The sequence below is a fragment of the Arvicola amphibius genome, chromosome 1 (assembly GCF_903992535.2).
Source record: "Arvicola amphibius chromosome 1, mArvAmp1.2, whole genome shotgun sequence".
Taxonomy (NCBI): domain Eukaryota; kingdom Metazoa; phylum Chordata; class Mammalia; order Rodentia; family Cricetidae; genus Arvicola; species Arvicola amphibius.
Window position 1 is genome coordinate 1,242,196 of NC_052047.1, and position 17,915 is coordinate 1,260,110.

Below are 17,915 nucleotides of genomic sequence, written 5' to 3' on the forward strand. Positions count from 1 at the left end.
AGGATAGGGCCAGTTCAGGCCCCCTCTCCTCTGCTGCTCAAGGAACAAGCTGGGAGCATCTCCTTGGACACCTGGGAACCCCTCTAGCGTCCAGTCTCTTGCCAACTCTCAAATGGCTCCCTTAATTAAGATATATACTTCCCTGCTTCCCATATCCACCCTTCCTCCATCCCAGCCATCCCATTCCCCCAAGCTCTCCCCATCCTCCCCTTCTCACTTCTCTCTCCCCATCTCCCCTTACCCCCATCCCACCCCCACCCCCACCCCCAAACCAGGACATTTCTTGGGGAATCATTCTCTGTCCCCAGGCTGTTCTGCATGAGAATGACCAGGACCCTTGCCTATGGCCTCTGTTTTCCAGCCTGGTTGGCAGTTTTCATACTGATCTCAGACTTAGGCCTCTACATACGTTTTAGAGCAAAGTCACTTCTGCCCCTCCACCCACCCTCAGGCTAGTACAGTGATTCTCAACTTTCCTGACACTGTGACCCTTTAATACAGTTCCTCATGTTATGGGGACCCCCCCCCACCATAAAATTATTTTGTTGCCACCTCATAACTGTAATTTTGTTACTGTTATGAATTGTAATGTAAGTATCTGACATACAGGATATCTGATAGGAGTCCCCCCAAAAGGTCGTGACCCACAAGTTGAGAACTGCTGGCCTAGTAGAGATGTGGGCTTCTAGACACCCATAATCTTCTTCTTTTTAAAAACAGGGTTTATATCATGAGGCAAAGCTAAGAGTCAGGAAGGTGTCCCTTTCCTTGGGCATGGGTGAATTGTTAGAGAAGTAGCTCTGCCCTGATGAGAATAGCAGCTGTACTTGGCCATGGTTCACCCCAAGATGTTCAAACTCGTGGAGGACTTTCCACTGAGTTGGTTGGGCCTGGGAGCATTGTTCTGTTTAAGAAAGGGTCGCGCGTGTTAGTTTTGGGCCCCTTTCCTTGGTGCTGGGGATTGAGTCCATGGACTTTGCGTCCCAGGGAAGAACTCCTGAGCTCCAGCCCGCGTCTTGCTGTTTATATAACTACACTTAAGCTCCCCTACCTCATTCGCTGGAGTCCTGGGATTACAGGCGTGTAATCTTGGCTCCTAGTAGAGTTTTTAAATTTGAGACTATCACAGGAATGGGAAATATTCAAGATTTCTTCAAAAAACCTCACTGTCTGGATATTAGCAGTGTGTACAGTTAGTTCCTAAAGCGTTTAGAAAGAAAGTGAAAATCACTGCCAAAACTACCCAGAATTCAAGACTTCTTCTCTGAAGAGCATGGGGTTTTCCTGAAGCATTTTTCCCTGCTCTCTGCAATCTTGAATTCACAAGAAAACCTAGAGGTTATGCTTGTTGAAGGCCACAATGCTTTAGCAGTGAGAATGCCACACTGGGATCCGGGTGTGGAGAGGAGACGGCACAGGCTCCAAGTCTACATGGCCGAATGACTCTGGGTCACCCACCCAGGACTCAGGAGCTGGCTGCTCAAACTTCGCCACAGTTGAGGTCTTAGCAGCGGCAGACTCAGTGTTTCATGGGATCTCGTAATTCCTTTGGGAGTTGTAGGCTGGCTGAGCCGGAGTGCGAATCAAAGTTCTAGGAAACCAGGAAACTTAGGGAGAAAATTTAGAAGGCAGGGTGGGTCTGGGGGGAACCAAGAAAGCTCATTACCCAGGCTTTATAATTTGTAGTTTCTTACAGTACCCTCTCCTACCATCTACTTGAAAATGCCTTGCCACCCAGACAACTCTACCCTTTAGCCAGCTCCCACCACTAACTGGCCCTGTCTTCTTAATTGTGGTTACTGCTGTTGTAGTTCTCCTCGACTCCAGACTCTTATATCTAGAAAAGAACAAATTCTGGTGACTCCGGAGAGTACTTGTGCCTGGGCTGACCCCTCCCTGTCCTGACTCCCATCTCATGACCCTTAACCTAACCACTCTGGCCTTTGAAAAAGTCCCATGCCATCTCTTATCACCAGAGCCGTGCCTTTTAAATGATGTGACTATACGGGCAAGTGTCCAAACGGAATGCTCTCGGGAGTGATCTGGTAACACTAAAATCATTTGTCCTTTGTAAATAGGAGGGCTATTGATGTTTTGTGAGTTAATTTTGTATCCTGCTGGTTTGCTCAAAGTGTTAAAAGCTGCAGGAGTGCCCTGGTGGAATTTTTAGGATCATTTATGTATACTATCATATCTACAAATAATGATACTTTGACTTCTTCCTTTCCAATTCATATCCCCTTGATCTCCTTAGATTGTCTTATTACACCAAGACTTCAAGTGCTGCATTTAAGAACTATGGAAAGAATGGACAAACTTGTCTTGTTCATGATTTTAGTGGATTTGCTTTGAGTTTCTCCCCGTTTAAATTTACTTGGTTATGAGTCTGCTGTAAATCACCTTAATTATGTTGAGGTATTTCCCTTGTATTCCAAATACATTTAGGACTTTTATCATCTTGAATTGTGTTGAATTTTGTCAAAGGCCTTTTCCGCCTCTACTCATAGGTTTCTGCTCCGATTTTTATTATTTCTTGCCTCAATGGGGTTTGGATTTGTTTTTGTTTTTCCAAATTCTTGAGTTGTATCATTAGGCCACTTATTTGTGGTCTTTGATTTCTTTTTTTTTATATTTTATTTATTTATTATGTATACAACATTCCTTCCCTGTATGCTTGCATGCCAGAAGAGGGCACCAGATCTCATTAAAGATGGCTGTGAGCCACCATGTGGTTGCTGGGAATTGAACTCAGGACCTCTGGAAGAACAGTCAGTGCTCTTAACCTCTGAGCCATCTCTCCAGCCCTGTGGTCTTTGATTTCTAAAAATATATTTTTCTTCCTGATTTCTTTAATGTAGGCATTTAGAGCTTATACATTTTCACCATAGGACAATGTGTCCCAAAGGTTTTTGTTCTTGTGTTTTCATTTAGTTCCAGGAAGCTTTAAAAAAAATTCTTGATTTCTTCTTTGTTTCATTCATCACCCAGCAATGAGTATTTGTTTATTTGTTTATTTATTTATTTGTTTATTTGTGTTTTTCAGTACAGTGTTTGTAGTTTGAGCTTGTCCTCGCTCTGTAGACCAAAACTCAGAGATCCACCTGCCTCTGCCTACCGAGTGCTGGGATTAAAGGCATGCACCATCACCGCCCAGCCAGCAATGAGATTTTTTAAAATGATTTTTAAAAACTATTATTTTTTACATCCTAACCACAGTTTCCCCTCCCTCCTCTCCTCCCAGCCCTGTCCTGTGCCCCATTGCACCTCCATTTCTCCTCAGAAAAGGGTAGGCCTCCCATGGATATCAAACAAACCTGACATATCAAGTTGCAGTAAGGCTGGGCAAGGCAATTCAGTATGAGGAGTGCAGCGCACAACGCCTGCGCTCTATGCGCTACCATACAGTTCGCGAGCTTCCAGCAAACACACAAACACAGACAGAGAGACAGGGGCACGGACCTCTAGTCACTGGTAAGAAGCCCTTTATGCAATAGCACCATGGAGGCTCATATACCCAACAGTTAGGTGGGCCAACAGGTGAAAACCCCATCCTCTGATCCTCAAGGCCAAGGCAACACGTGCTTGTGAAGCAGAGCTGGTAAACAACTTTGACACAGCTTTTAGTAATTCAGAAATCAGAAGGAAAGTAAAGATATCTAGCAGGGAAGAGAAGCTGGAGGCCAGGACTCCAAATGGTCCCAACAGAGGAGCAAGGTCCCAAAAGCCAGAAAAGAGTCAGAGATAGCCCCTGCTCCTACTGTTAGTTCCACAGGAACCAGCCTACACAGCCGTAACATATATGCAGATGGCCCTATGAGGTTCCCTGCTTGGTGGTTCAGTCTCTGTGACCCCCTATGAGCCCGGTTAAGGGGATTCTGTGTTTGCTTGTGGTGCCCTTGACCTCTCTGGCTTCTACAATCTTTTCTCCTCCTCTTCTCCCCAAGTTTTGTGTAGTGTTTGGCTGTGGGCCTGCATCTGTTTCCATCAGTTGCTGGACGAAGCCTCTCTGATGACAACTGTGACAGGCACCAATCTGAGCATAGCAGAATATCATTACATTGACTTTCTTTTCCAGTCCTGTTCTATTCTCGGTCTCTGGGTTGTTTAGCATCTGTGTTCTGGCATTCCAGGGAGTGTCAGGTGTGGGCTCCCACCCGTGGCATGAATCTCAGCCTGGACTAATCGGCCACTCCCACAATTTCTGTGCCTTTACCCCAGCACATCTTGTAGGCAGGACAGATTGTACATTGAAGGTTGTGTGACTGGGTTGGTGTCCAGTACCTCCCCTGGGAGTCTTGCCAGGTTACAGAAGGATGGCTCAGGATCTGTATCTCCTATTCGGCAACAAGTTCTTAAATCTCCATGAACTTGTATATTTAATAGAAATGTTTCTGCTGTCAATTTTAAGTTTTATTGTATCATGGTTAGATAGGATACCTCAAGTGTTTTCAGTCTTTTTGAATTCCTAAATATTTGTGTCTAAGGCTGTGGTTCATTTAAGAAAAACCTTCCATGTGCTACTGAGTAGAATGTGTATTTTTTGGTTTGTGTGGATTGTTCTGTAGCTATATTAATTTAATGTATGATGTCAATTAATTCTGATGTTCCTCTGATTATCGTTTTGTCCAGGTGACCTGTCTATTGGAGAAAGCAGGGTATTGAAATCACCTGCTATTATGGATTGAAATCAATCTTTAAATCCAGTATTAGATTTTTTTTCTAAAAAAAATTGGGAGCACCACTGTCTGGTGCATACATGTTTAGGGTGGTAGTGTCTTCTGCTGGGTTCAGCTGAAGCCTCATTTCATCATGTACTAGGACAGCCATGCCTGATGCGTCCTGGTCTCCTCTGGTCGGAGTACTTTTGTCCGTCCTTTTACTCCAAGGCAGTGCCTAGCTTCGAAAAGAAATGTTTCTTGTAGGCAACAGATGGATAAATCTTGCTTCTTCTTGTATTCTCAGTGGTAATTTGTCTTTTAATAATCACAGCTCTGTATTTCTTTCTATGGTCTCTCTGTTATGCTCAGTCCCCTTTCTTCAGCATGAAATAACAATCCCTGTATTTTCCTTAGATTTGGTTTGTTGAACATAAACTATTTTAGGCAGTTTACATTATGGAAGGGTTTCTTTCTCCTTCCATCATGGCAGCTAGTTTTGCTGGGTATATTAGTCCAGTTTGGCCATCCTAGTCTTTTGGACTTGGAATGCATTGCTCCATGGAATGCATTGCTACATGTCTCTTCTGGCTCTCAGAGTTTCCACTGAGAATTAGCTGTTATTCTGATGCATTTTCCTTTATATGTAACTTGACATTTTTTTCTTGTAGCTTTCAATACTTTGTTTTGTATATTTAATGTTTTAATTATAATTTGCTTGTAAAGATTTTCTTTTTTTAGTCTTATTTGGTGTTCTGTGTGCTTTTTGTATGTCTTTGCTTAGTTTGGGGAAATTTTCTTCTATAATGTTAAGGTCTGGTCTATGCCATTGACTTGGGATTCTTCTCCCTCTTCTGTGGCTGTATTTTGAAGGTTTGTTTTGTCATAGTGTCCCACATATTGTGTGTTTAATTTTTTTATATGCCTTGCTTATTTAGTCTAGATTTTCTACGTTGAGTCCTGATAGTTGATCTTCTGCTTGGTTCATCCTGCTTGTGAGGCTTTCCTTTGAGTTTCCTAGTTGAGCCCCTGGGTTTTTCAATGCCACCTTCATTGAACCTTGAGTCCTCGCCAATATTTTTATCTCCTGATTGAATTTCATTCTCAAGTCTTGGATTGTCTTTGTCATTTCCATTAGCCTTATGTTTGTGTTTTCTTGGGCATCACTCTGCATTTATTCTCCTTAATTTCACTGAGCTGTTTCTTTTTGTCTTCTTTAAACTCCTGAATACTTTGAAAAAGGTTATGGTTTTCTTTTTTTTTTTTTTTTAAATGTCTGTGTCCTATTGTTCATTGGAGTAATTCTTATGGGCAAACATTTGTACAGGACTAGTAGGAGTTGGAGAGATGATACTGGCTTAATTTTTCAGATTGTTTATATTCTTGGGATGAGATCTGGCATGTGGATTTCTTTTGTTCTTATTTCATTATGGACAGAGCAGGTTGGGGCAGAAAGGAGGAAGTGCGAGTGGGTTGGGTCTCTAGGTTGAAAATGGGTGAAATCAGGTGGGGAGAGGGTTTTGGGCTGGCATACAGGGTGTGTTTCCTTTTCTAAGCATGGAGGCTAGGCGTTAGATTTGGCTGTGTCGAAAGGTTGGAAATGACCTGGGAAAGTCCTGTGGTTTGAGGGATAGGTAAGGAAGGTCCTAGCCCAAGCTCAGTGCTCCTTTGCAGTGTAGGCAGGGAAGATCGGACTAGGCTGGCACAATGGTTGTGGGAGCCAGGCTAGATTTGGCCAGCTGTAGAAAAAGAATAGATGGGAGTCAGGGGAAGTCACCTGGTTAGGACCTGGGAGAAGAATGTGGGAAGTCTGGGTACCAAGTCAGTTGTGCTGAAGGTTCTGTGGGTGGTTACAGGTTGGGACAAGTCTAAAAGTTGGCTATGGCACAAACAGGGCAAGGGATGTGGGACCTAGGCTAGTCCTTGGAGGAAATGTGAGGAGTCTGGTTACCAAGTAGAGTGGCTGGAAGCTATGCAGCTTGGATCTGTGGGTGGTTGCAGGTGGGGCAGGTTGTAGTGCAAGCCCTGGCTGCAACACACGTGGAACCCTGTGGAAACCAAGAGATTAGCTTATGTGCAGGTGGGGTGGTCACATTGGGCTGGGCACTGGTTGTGGGACTCTGACCAGATATGGCAGGTTGGGGAAAAGGTACAAACTGGGAGCTATGGGGTACTCACCAGGCTAACCATGGAGGGGAACATGGCACGTTTCAGTACTAAGTGGGGTGTAGAGGCATCGCAGGAGGGTTCTGGTGGGAGCTTGGTTGTAGGACAGGTGGGGTGGTCAGCACGGTCAGCTTTTGAAAAAGTGACCAGAATTGTCAAGGACTCCATTGAAGGTCACATTTAGAGCACATTTTATTGACCTAACTTTTGCTGTTATCTGTATGATAGAGTTTATAACCAGCCAAAATTAAAATTTTCTGGCTGTAATCAACCAGAAGAAGATAAAGGTAATTGCATATTCTTGAATATTCATTCAAGTTTCAATTTATTTTTTCCTTTTCAAGTAAAGATCCTGTGTTTTGAAGTTCTGGTAGTGAGGGCTCGCGGCTCTTCTGTGCCTGAGGAAGTTAAGCACTTAGTCTGCAGTCACTCATGGCCCCCAGTGGCTAACATTCCAGGTATGGTGAGGAGAATCCATCTTCCGTCTTCTTGAATTATATCTGGGAAACAAAAGAATCTGGTCAAACACCTAGGATTGTATGCAGGTGTAAAACTGCACCAGACCCACTGTACACGGCTGTCAAACGCTGTTTACTGATTCAGTGCAATCCCAATCAAAGCCCCCATCTCATTCTTCACAGTAATAGGAAAAAAAAAATCCTAAAATTCATATGGAACCACACAAGACCCTGGATAGTTAAAACAGTCGTGATCATAAAGAACAATACTGGATGGATGACCATTCCAGATTTCAAGATATATTTTAGAGCCATGGTGATAATATGGTATAGGCACGAAACCCGTGTAGACCAGTGCAACAAAAATTGTGAGTACATGGATCTCCAGCCGTTTAGTAGTTGGCAGAGATGCCAAAAAGACACTGGAAACAAAAGCATCTTCAACAGAGGGTGCTGGGCAAACTGGATGTCCACACATACAAGGATAAAATTAGGCACATATCTATCACCTCATACAAAAAAAAAATTCCAAATGAATTAAGGACCTAAGCATGAAACCTGAAACTGCTGAGAAAACACAGGCAGCACCCGAAATGATTCAGGTGTGGAAAGCCTTCCTGACCAGGGCTCCGTCTGCCCAGGGATTAAGGCCCCAAACTGACAAGAGAGACTTGATGAAACTGAATAGCTCTCATGGTGCTGGGAGGGAAGCCATCCCGTGTTGCTCAGCTGTGAAGCCTACTACGATCTACAACAACCACTCGCAGGCCAGGTTGTCCCTAAGGGGGCAATGGAAATAGCTTAGAGCCTGTCTGAAACTCGCACTGTAGAGCAGACTGGCCTCAAACTTATAGAGCACCTGCCTGTGCCTCCTGAGTGCTGGGATTAAAGGCGTGCGCCACCATCGCCTGGCTGATAGTGGCACTCTTATTTTAGAAGTAGCCATCAGCTGTCTAATGAGATTTAAGGTTCATTCAGCAGGAGGGAAATCAAAATCATGCCTCGTACATGAAACCCAGCCAACAACCCAGGGTTAGTGAATCTTAAAAGGAGAATCTATTACTGCTATTTTTAAACCAATACAATCCTTAAACACATTCTAAATACTTCTACTCACAGGTAAGTTAGCTTCTCATTCCTCACCTAAGAAACTTTTCTTAGCTGTAGACACAGACTATCACAGAAAATCACAACTGCTCAAATTACAGTAAGCAGCGGATCATGGGGTGTCCAGCCCCAACAGATAGACCTACAATACAACTCATGCACTAAGGCTCAGGCAACATCTTGGAAGAGGGCATGAGAAGACTGTAAGAGCTGGAGGACCAGGAGGGAAATGAGACAGAAGCTTTACCCATTGCACCTCAACAATATGGCGGCCAGAACAAGAGACATGCCAACATGGAAGGGGAAATACTGCATGGGGTCCCACCTCTAGACAAAGAACAAAGGGGAGAGAGAGAGACAGAGAGAGACAGAGAGAGAGGCAGAGACAGAGAGACAGAGAGACTGAATTAGTTTTCCTCACCTCCAATAGCCAAAGCAGAGGTAAGGAAGACTTTCTTATCTAAAGCTTATTTCTACACTGCTTGGCTTTTATACTAAAGAGAATCTTGAATTAAGAATACTTCCCAAGCTGGGCGGTGGTGGCGCACGCCTTTAATCCCAGCACTCGGGAGGCAGAGGCAGGCGGATCTCTGTGAGTTCGAGACCAGCCTGGTCTACAAGAGCTAGTTCCAGGGGGCTGGAGAGATGGCTCAGAGGTTAAGAGCATTGCCTGCTCTTCCAAAGGTTCTGAGTTCAACTCCCAGCAACCACATGGTGGCTCACAACCATCTGTAATGGGGTCTGGTGCCCTCTTCTGGCCTGCAGAAATACACACAGACAGAATATTGTACACATAATAAATAAATATTTAAAAAAAAATAAAAAAAAAAAGAGCTAGTTCCAGGACAGGCTCCAAAGCCACAGAGAAACCCTGTCTCGAAAAACCAAAAAAAAAAAAAAAAAAGAATACTTCCCAAGAAGTTTTTTGATTTTCATATTAAATGAGAAGGCAGAAAAAGATGTAGTTAAGGGACATTCTGATGGTCAGCTTGCAAGAGGCAAAGACTTTTATTTGTGTTTTAATAAATAAAGCTTGCCTGAAGATCACAGTGCAGAACTAAGCCACTAGAGGCACACACCTTTAATCCAGGGACTCAAGGCTGCCCTGGGCTCCAGGAGAGCGAATCTGTCTAAAGAGAAACAGAGCTCACACTAATCCCAGCACCAGAGAGGAGTCCCGTGCAGTCTGAGGTTTGGAGGAGAGCATGCAGTCTGCAGTCACCACGTGAGGACAGGATTGCCCCTTTGTCTGAGCCTTGGTAGAGGTAAGAACTCTCTAGTGGCTGCTTTGCTTTTCTGATCTTCGGCTTGAACCCCAACATCTGTCTCTGGGTTTTTATAATCCGTACGACAGACTTGAGCTGTGTCTCTAGAAGCAGGTATAAAATTCAACAAAGCCAGGCATGCAAATTTACCTGCTTGTCTGCACTGAGGTAATTAAGATGCTGGCTAGAAAGAGGTCAGCTCCACTCTCGGGGCAGCAGAGTGGGAAGGCTCACGAAGGGCCACTGCAGTGAACTGGTGCATTATGGGAAGAAACTCGATCGGGCGGGACAGCGGAATGGCCTGGGGCTATCCTGGATGTCCGACCAGAACCGCTGTCTTCACAGGAAGATTTCTGAGGGCTGGGGGCAGCTGAGTCTTTAGCCAGCTGCAGTGAGCTTGAGATCTGCGCCTGATTTTTAAGCGTCGTTATAGCGAGAGAACACTGGCCAAGCACTTTCAGAAGCTCACACAGGTAACAAATAGAATCCAACTCACCACGCTTCTTAGCAGCTGGTTCTAAATACAGTGGTTAAATTTTCAAGATCTTCACATTTTAAATGCAGTTCTGTCAGCAGGGTGGCTATAAACTGTGTAAATACCACATTTTTTGGAGAATGCTTCTGAATGCCAAGAATCGGTGTCAATCTGAAATCAACAATAGTAAATTGAGGAAATGAGAAGAACCAGAGGACACATCTTTAGTTTTCCATGGTGGGTCTTCTGCGGAGGAAAAACTTTCTCCGAAGTAACAAAATTCATAGAGAAAGGTTTTTACTAAGTTGGAAGTCTCAGAAGACTAAAAGACCAACAAACACTGTTCAATAAGGAAAGATGTCTGCTGTACCTATTAACATGCCCAGTAAGCCAAAAAATTCTTTGGATAAAAGCAAAAAAATGCATAAAATTTTCATTTGTAGAATGGAGGAGATAGGGGAGCTTTGGAAACAATCTATATAAAATATTTGGCTTATATCCCCCCCAAAGATAACAAAAAGCAAGATACCTATTGGGATGAATCTCTTACATTTTAATTTTTAAAACATTAATATACCATAAGGCATTTAATACCAAATCTATGTTTCTTCTTCAAACTACTTCTGATAAATCTCTAAAGACTGACTACATGTAATGTTCTCAATGAAATGTAATCAATAAGCAAGCCTTTTATTAGAGAACTGTTTCCTTTTTAATGTGCTGTGGACTGAACTCAGAGCTTTGCACATGCAAGACAAGCTACATTCCAGGCACTAAGATTTTAATAAAGTATGCAATACAAAAAACCCAAGATCACTGAGCAGACCACTGCTGGCCTTCAACCTCTCTCCACACAGAGAACCAATGTAACAGGTATATGTATATATTGAAGTGAAGGATTATGGGACTCAGAGGATCCAGATACCTGGAGCAAGAAGAGCACAGTGAGGGCACATATAAGTTCCCTTCTACCTGCTACCACAGCTAAGGGCCAAGGTGTCCCAGCAAACCAGCCATGAGGATGCTGGCAGTCCTAGCTACTGGGAAGTTTCCCACGTTTCTAGGCAACCCACCTGGATGAGTAATCCAAAATATGCACGGTAGTCTTGTACCACCTCCCCCAGAAGCCTTCATGGTGCCATGCCAAGGGCCATTCTGAGAAGCGAGATAGGAGTTTGGGTTTCACAGATGCCTGCTCTTCTCGTGTCTGGGCTTCCACAGATTTTCTGTTGCACTGTATAGGGTTTAGTTGCCTGGACCATTCATCTTGGCTCAGCATGGGAACTGAGAGAACACTGCCCAGCTCTGACTCTCAGCCCTGCTCTCAGACACTGCACAGCAGGAGCAGGAAGCAAACACAGATGTGTAGCTGCCTTCTCCGCAGCTCTCTCCGCTGCCCTACCTTCTTGGCAGCTCTCTCCGCTGCCCTACCTTCTCGGCAGCTCTCTCCGCTGCCCTACCTTCTCGGCAGCTCTCTCCGCCGCCCTACCTTCTCGGCAGCTCTCTCCGCTGCCCTACCTTCTCGGCAGCTCTCTCCGCCGCCCTACCTTCTCGGCAGCTCTCTCCGCCACCCTACTCTCCGTCTTATCTGTGCTGCTGTCCAGCTCTAAGAGGGCCAGGAAGAACTGAACCCTCTAAGTGCTTCTCTCTTCGGTGTTGGTTGGCGATTGACTGTTTCAGACATCACTGCTGGGTAGAGGGCATTATGCCCACTGGGAGTAGTGACACGCTGGATGGCTCACACCCAGTGTTCTGTACACGCGGCCTGGACAGACAATGGTCTTTCAGCTCTGTGACAGTATACCCTGTGCCCAAAGTCACTGGCCACAGTTAAAGGCACTATGACAGTATGGGGTCCAGCCAGACGCAAAACCACCACCGATAGAGACCCCTAAGACAGCTTTCAAGAGACAGCTTCTTAAGCACTTTATAAAAGTGATAGAGAGCTGGGTGGTGGTGGTGCAGGTGCACGCCTTTAATCCAAGCACTTGGGAGGTAGAGGCAGGTGGATCTCTGTGAGTTTGAGGTCAGCCTGAACTACAGAACGAGTTCCATGACAGGCCTCAAAGCTACAGAGAAACCCTGTCTCTAAAAACCAAAACCAAACAAACAAAAAACCAAAACCAAAAAAAAGGCACATACCCCAAGGTGATACAATGGCTCCAAAAGAACTTTTTTGTAACTTTTTAATTTAAAATTTTGTATTATTCTTATTGTGTGTACATGCATATACATGGTATGTATGTTTGGGAGCATGTTCCATGCATGCATGTGGAAGACAGTACAGGATATGCACTAGAAACACTGCAAAAAGAAATTTTGGGAAAAAAAATCAAATTTTGGAAATGGAGATCTGACTAATGAAGAGCTCACTGAGTAAGAACAAAGCACACCCAACAGCAGCCAACTACCTGAAACCAGCTAAGAAGACCCCAGAGCTGACTATACAAAAATGGAGACTGCACCCCGGTCTTTGATAAGATCCTCTCTAGAGAACACGCATTTGAAGGCAAAAAGCACAGGATGGTTTTGACAAGTTATACAGTAATAAAGATGCCAACCCTGAAAATTTGACTTAAATGTATAATTTTATACGTGAGTCAAGAGAACTATGACTCGTCTTTCCAAAGTAACTCACATCTAGAAGGCAAATGGACCGATGATTGAATTTACATGTGTTAACAATTCCTTCTCTTATTACCTTGAACATGTGTTATTAAACAGCAGCACTCACACCTCCAGTGTGCCAGGCACAGTCCAGTTCTCCAGTTATCTTTAGCAAGAGGCTGTCTGCTCTTTGGATGAATCGGTCAGGATTGGGTCTTAGCAAAATGATAAGGGTGAGAAGTGCCGAGAAGCTGTGGGTTCTCAGACTGGACTGGAGAACCTATGTGGGGGGATACCGTGCTGGGGCCGAGACACGGTTCTACCCAGGGTCGTCTTTTGTAAACAACAAGGACTGAGGAACACAGAACCTGGGTGCGTATGGCTAACCAGGCTCTGGACAAAGGCTGACTGGAGCTGTTGAGTTCCCAGGCAACAATTGTCTTCCTCAGTCTCGTTCTGGCTGAGCGTGCTGTAGTGACGGCATTTTCTTTTTCTCTAGAATTCTCCTTTGGGTTTTTGAGACCCTCTGATTCTTTACTCTCTCCTGTTGATTTTTCTTTTCTCAGCAGCTCATTAGTCATAAGCTCAGTTCTCATCCTGGTCCTTTTCTCTACCACACTGAGTCACATGGCTCTGACTACCCATCATTAAAACCCGGGATTTTTCTCCTGGAGGCTGCCCTAGAGTACACAAATGCATCATGTTCAAACCAGAACCTCTCATTTCTTCCACCACAACATTCTGGTACCAGAAAACCCAGTCCTCTTTTTGAAGGGAGAGAGGGGCCAGGGCACTGACCTCAGGGCTCTGTGCACACCGACTACAGCCATCCTGACTGCTGCCTTTGCAGTGCTGGGGACCGAACCCAGGGCATCATGTGCGCTAGACAGGCGCCCTAAGACTGAGCCGCACTCTCCTCCCTCCTCAGCTACCCCCAGCTCTCACCCTCAACAGCCTAGGTCCAATGAGATGCCATCCGGTGGAGCTGCAGTGTTCTTAGGTCAGCTCCATCCATCCCCCTCACCGTTTCAGCTCACTTCAGGCAGGAGCCCCCGTCTGGGCTACTGCTGCATCCCTCTCAGTCAGCCACTCCCACACCCGTGGGCACAGCCCTCTCAGGTCTGACGCACCACTCCCTTCAGCAGCAACTATACTAGGATTCTAACTTCTTTGGACCCTTTTCCATTGTTTTACCACATGAATATATATCAACTTATGTGGAAGAATGTGCTATTAGCTATGAAGTTTGCTAAGTCACCAGGCCAGGGAAAAGCAAACATCCCATTTTTCTCAGCCACCTTCTCATTCTCCACAGCCTTGTTCTCTTAATTTGGCAATTATTGCTGGGCGGTGGTAAGCTCACACCTTTAATCCCAGCACTTAGGAGGCAGAGGCAGGTGGATCTCTGTGAGTCTGAGGCCAGCCTGGTCTACAGAGTGAGTTCCAGGACACCCAGGGCTACAAAGAGAAACCTTGTCTTAAAAAAGGGCAATGAGCATTTCAGAACTGAAATTGCTGCCCCTCACGTTATCACTTCTCGATATGCTAAGAGAGGCCCAGGGACAAACTGGGACCCATGGGTTTGTTTCACCTCCCTACTTATTTTTGTAAATGAAGTTTTATTAGTCTATGGATTTACAGCAAATGGCTACTTTTGTGTTACGACGGTAAAGTTGAGCAGCTGGGACTACAGTAAAGACAAAAATATTTACCATCTGGCCCTGCACAAATATTGGTCAGTCTTCACTTTTCTCAGGTAGCCCAGCTGGCCTGCGACTCACCATGTAGCTGAGGCGTCTTTGAGCTTCTGCTCTTCCTGCCTCCACCTCTGGAATGCTGGGATTACAAACATGAACCACTACAGTCAGCCCCTATGCTAATTAAAACAAGTAACTCTATTATTCATATACTGCTTATGGTCTACGATTATGGTGCCTGCAACAGGAGAGATCCAGGTAAGCCATCTGGCTTCAGGTTGTTTGGAGTCTGTACTGACCAATCCTGCCTCTGCACCAAGATGGTCTCATCTTGGGGGATTCTTCTCCCAGATCTCTGCAATGTGGGCCCTTTCCTGTGACTCCGTTCGGTTTAAATGCCTCCCTCCTTGCAATCAATCCCCACCTTCATCCCACCTCTTTACTCTGCTTTATCTCCTCCGCTGTCCTTCCTGCTTCTCTTCCTTCTGTTACCCGCTTACCTGTCCATCTCCATTCCCAGCAGCATCCCTGGGTGGTGACCTTTATCTTCACCGTGTCTTCGGCATCTGTCACACTGTTGCTGACCAATAACTACAGGGGAAGGTGGCTCACCAGGCCATTTTGTTGTATTGCTGCAATATTTTTCTCTTTATCACATTACCCTTTTTTTAGAGGAAAAGATGGAGGGAAATATTTTGATCTTTCCTTTTTGCTTGCATTCAGTTGCATCTTCCTGCCAGAATATTCCAGAGCAACAGCCAGGGATTTTAACGAGCTTTAAATACATCAGGCAAACCAAGTACTACACAGGAACTTCCAGCTACTCCCGCACGTCCCCTCTCAAGTCTGGTCCTCTTGGGATTAATTCTGTGATATGAGAGTTGTCGGGGTCAGAGCCTGGGCCCCGGCAGCCCTGCAGGGGTGGCTCTCCTCCCATCTTCCACCGGCTGCTTAAACAAAGATTCATGGAATGGGGGAAAGGACATTCTACTCAGTGTGGCCGCCGGGAAGAGGAACAGACAAATCTAGTTACATTCTGTCCCCTAAGTCCTGACACGAAGCTTAAATTTGAATACAAGGCAAGAAGTATGCACAACTAGGCCTGGTGTAACCCACCATTACCCATGTCCTGGGCTCCAGTATTTCCTGCAAAATGGTCTAGCAAAAGTTGTCAGAACTACGTGAGATCTCTTTCCAGGAGACCCTCCTCTGGTTGGCACTAGGGTTAAGCCTTTTACTTTTCCCAGCGTAGAGTTCTTGGCAAACAAAGGGAGGGGGACAACTGTCTCTCCAATACCTTTGTTCCTGCCAGGACAGTTACATGGGAAGAATGGATTCTGCCAAGAGGAAACAGTGCCAAGTGTCACTATTTCCTGTCCTAAAACCAGTCAACCACGCAACAGCTGGCTCCAACAAGAACAATAGCCATGAACTGACTATATTGCTCAGGTTAGACTCAAATTCCCAGGCTCAAGTGATTCTCTTGCCTCTACAACTGAGCTGGGACTTCGGGGCATATATGACTACCATTGTGCTAGAATTCCTTCCTTCCTTCCTTCCTTCCTTCCTTCCTTCCTTCCTTCCTTCCTTCCTTCCTTCCTTCCAAACACTTTTCAGAAACACTCTTTTGGGTGCTAGAGAGATGGCTCAATGGCTAAAAGCACGTGTTTCTGCAGAGGGCCCGGGGTTTGTTCCCTGGAGCCCGCATGGTGATTCACAGACACGTCACTCTAGTTCCAGAGCGCTGGTGTCTTCTTCTGACATTCGAGGGTACCAGATACTCTTGCTTTTGTGGGTTTGGAGTTAAGCACAGGACTTCACTTACCCTAGACAAACACTCTACCATTATCTATCCCTAGCCCAGACCCTTTTGCTCCCGACTCCCTTCCTTTTTCAATGCAGGATTTCACCATGTAGCCCTGGCTGCCCTGGAAGTCACTCTGTAGCCCAGGCTGGCCTTGAACTCACAGAGCTCCACCTTGTAACTACTCGTTATAACCCATGCTCTTTCCTGTGCTCCCATCCAGTTTCTTACTGTAGGGACACAGAGCGCCTCAGAACAAACACTGTCTAAATCTATCACTGCAAAAGCCTAACAAACCCAAAGACTCTACTATGAAATGAGATCTTTCACTTCTAAGTTATCTCCGAGGTACACCTGCAGGATCTTTAGCCCCTTTGGTAAAACCCGACGGACAGAAACTTTGCTATCGGCTCTGTTGCCCAGGCTGGTTTTGAACCCAGAACTCATGATCTTCCTCTGTCAGCCTCCCAAGAGCGAGATTACAGGCATGCGCCCTATCCTCAGTTATATTATCCTGTTCGACCTTTTTATTAAAAATAACCCACTGGACACCGAAAGGGACAAGTCTCTATTCTACTCCTTATTTTCAATAGTGACTATCAAGGAAAACAACGACCGAATCACTTCTACTTAATTAAAAAATAGCAACATTTGACAATGTGTTTCTCTAGGAAATATCTTTAAAATCATTGGTAGACAATGTGGATGGTAGTGGATATTTTAAAAATTAATGCTTAAATCTGTCTAAGCATGAGTGAGGGCAGAGGTCCGCTTTGCACATACTATCCTAGAGGGCAACAGTCTGCAAAAGCAGGTAATAAAAACTTGTGACATAAGCTCATAAAGGAGGAGAAACTTCCCATGGGAACCCCAGGGACTCAAGTCTCAGTTCTGAGCACACAGAGGCCCCGGCAGCCAGTTCTCCACAGTGACAACAAAGGCAAAGCCAAGTGTCAAACAGCATCTTATTGATAAGCCCTAGCCCACTGCTCCACATCTGTCACATCAAAAGGAGAGCACACGCCAGGCTGGAACAGCGCTCTCCGCTTTTAGGACAGCATCTGGTTAACAGGGACTCTGAGGAGGAGGAAGGGCTTCCAGTCTGAGCTCGACAAGGGAGGGCTTTTAATAAAACAAACTCAAGGACCGGAGCTCTGAAAACTGCTGATCAAGCCTCAGAAGTTACCCACAGGTCCTGGGTTTGTATCCTGTCAGCAGAGAGAGCCATGCACAGAGTTCAAATCTTGGTTTATCTGACAATTAGAACTAGATAACAGATTTAATGCTGTATAATCCATCTGTAGGGCAATGAACTTGGAGTTTTCAGTACTTTCCCCATTCTGGTCCCTCTTGCCTCAGCCGCTGTGCCAGGCTGAAGCACTGGGACCTGCACTCAAGAGCTCCGAGGGCACCAAGCATCCAGCATTCTGAATTAGCACCTGCGTCGTGGATTTCCCAGGACCACACCCTCAGCACTAAGCTGCAGCAGGAGCACTCTCCGTGGGCTCTGAGGCAGGCAGGCTGTTCTAAAATGTTCTAAATGGTACTGGACAGCACATCACCCTCTGTGTGAGTAAATGTCACCAGAGAACACGACGCTGTATGGTTTAGGGGTGGAGGAAGGGACAGGAAGCAAAAGCCACACAGTTTTACCTATCAGATTTGAGAAATTACTGAGTTC

General features: G+C 45.3%; 1 protein-coding gene across 6 annotated transcripts in view; it reads right to left on the reverse strand.

Moving 5' to 3' along the window:
- Nucleotides 1-7,129: 7,129 nt before the first annotated feature.
- Rpap2 (RNA polymerase II associated protein 2) overlaps nt 7,130-17,915 on the reverse strand; it is a 64,543-nt gene continuing 53,757 nt past the window's right edge. For 4 of the 6 annotated variants that reach the window (XR_006020755.1, XR_006020753.1, XR_006020754.1 and 1 more), the window contains one exon: nt 10,162-10,297. Coding sequence is in view for 2 of the 6 variants with exons in the window: in XM_038321117.2 (XP_038177045.1) it covers nt 10,156-10,297 (142 nt within the window). In the remaining 4 variants the exon portion in view is untranslated. Of the gene's footprint in view, nt 7,322-10,147; nt 10,298-17,915 lie in introns of those variants that run through there. The other 2 variants (XM_038321117.2, XM_038321165.2) reach the window with 1 other exon arrangement.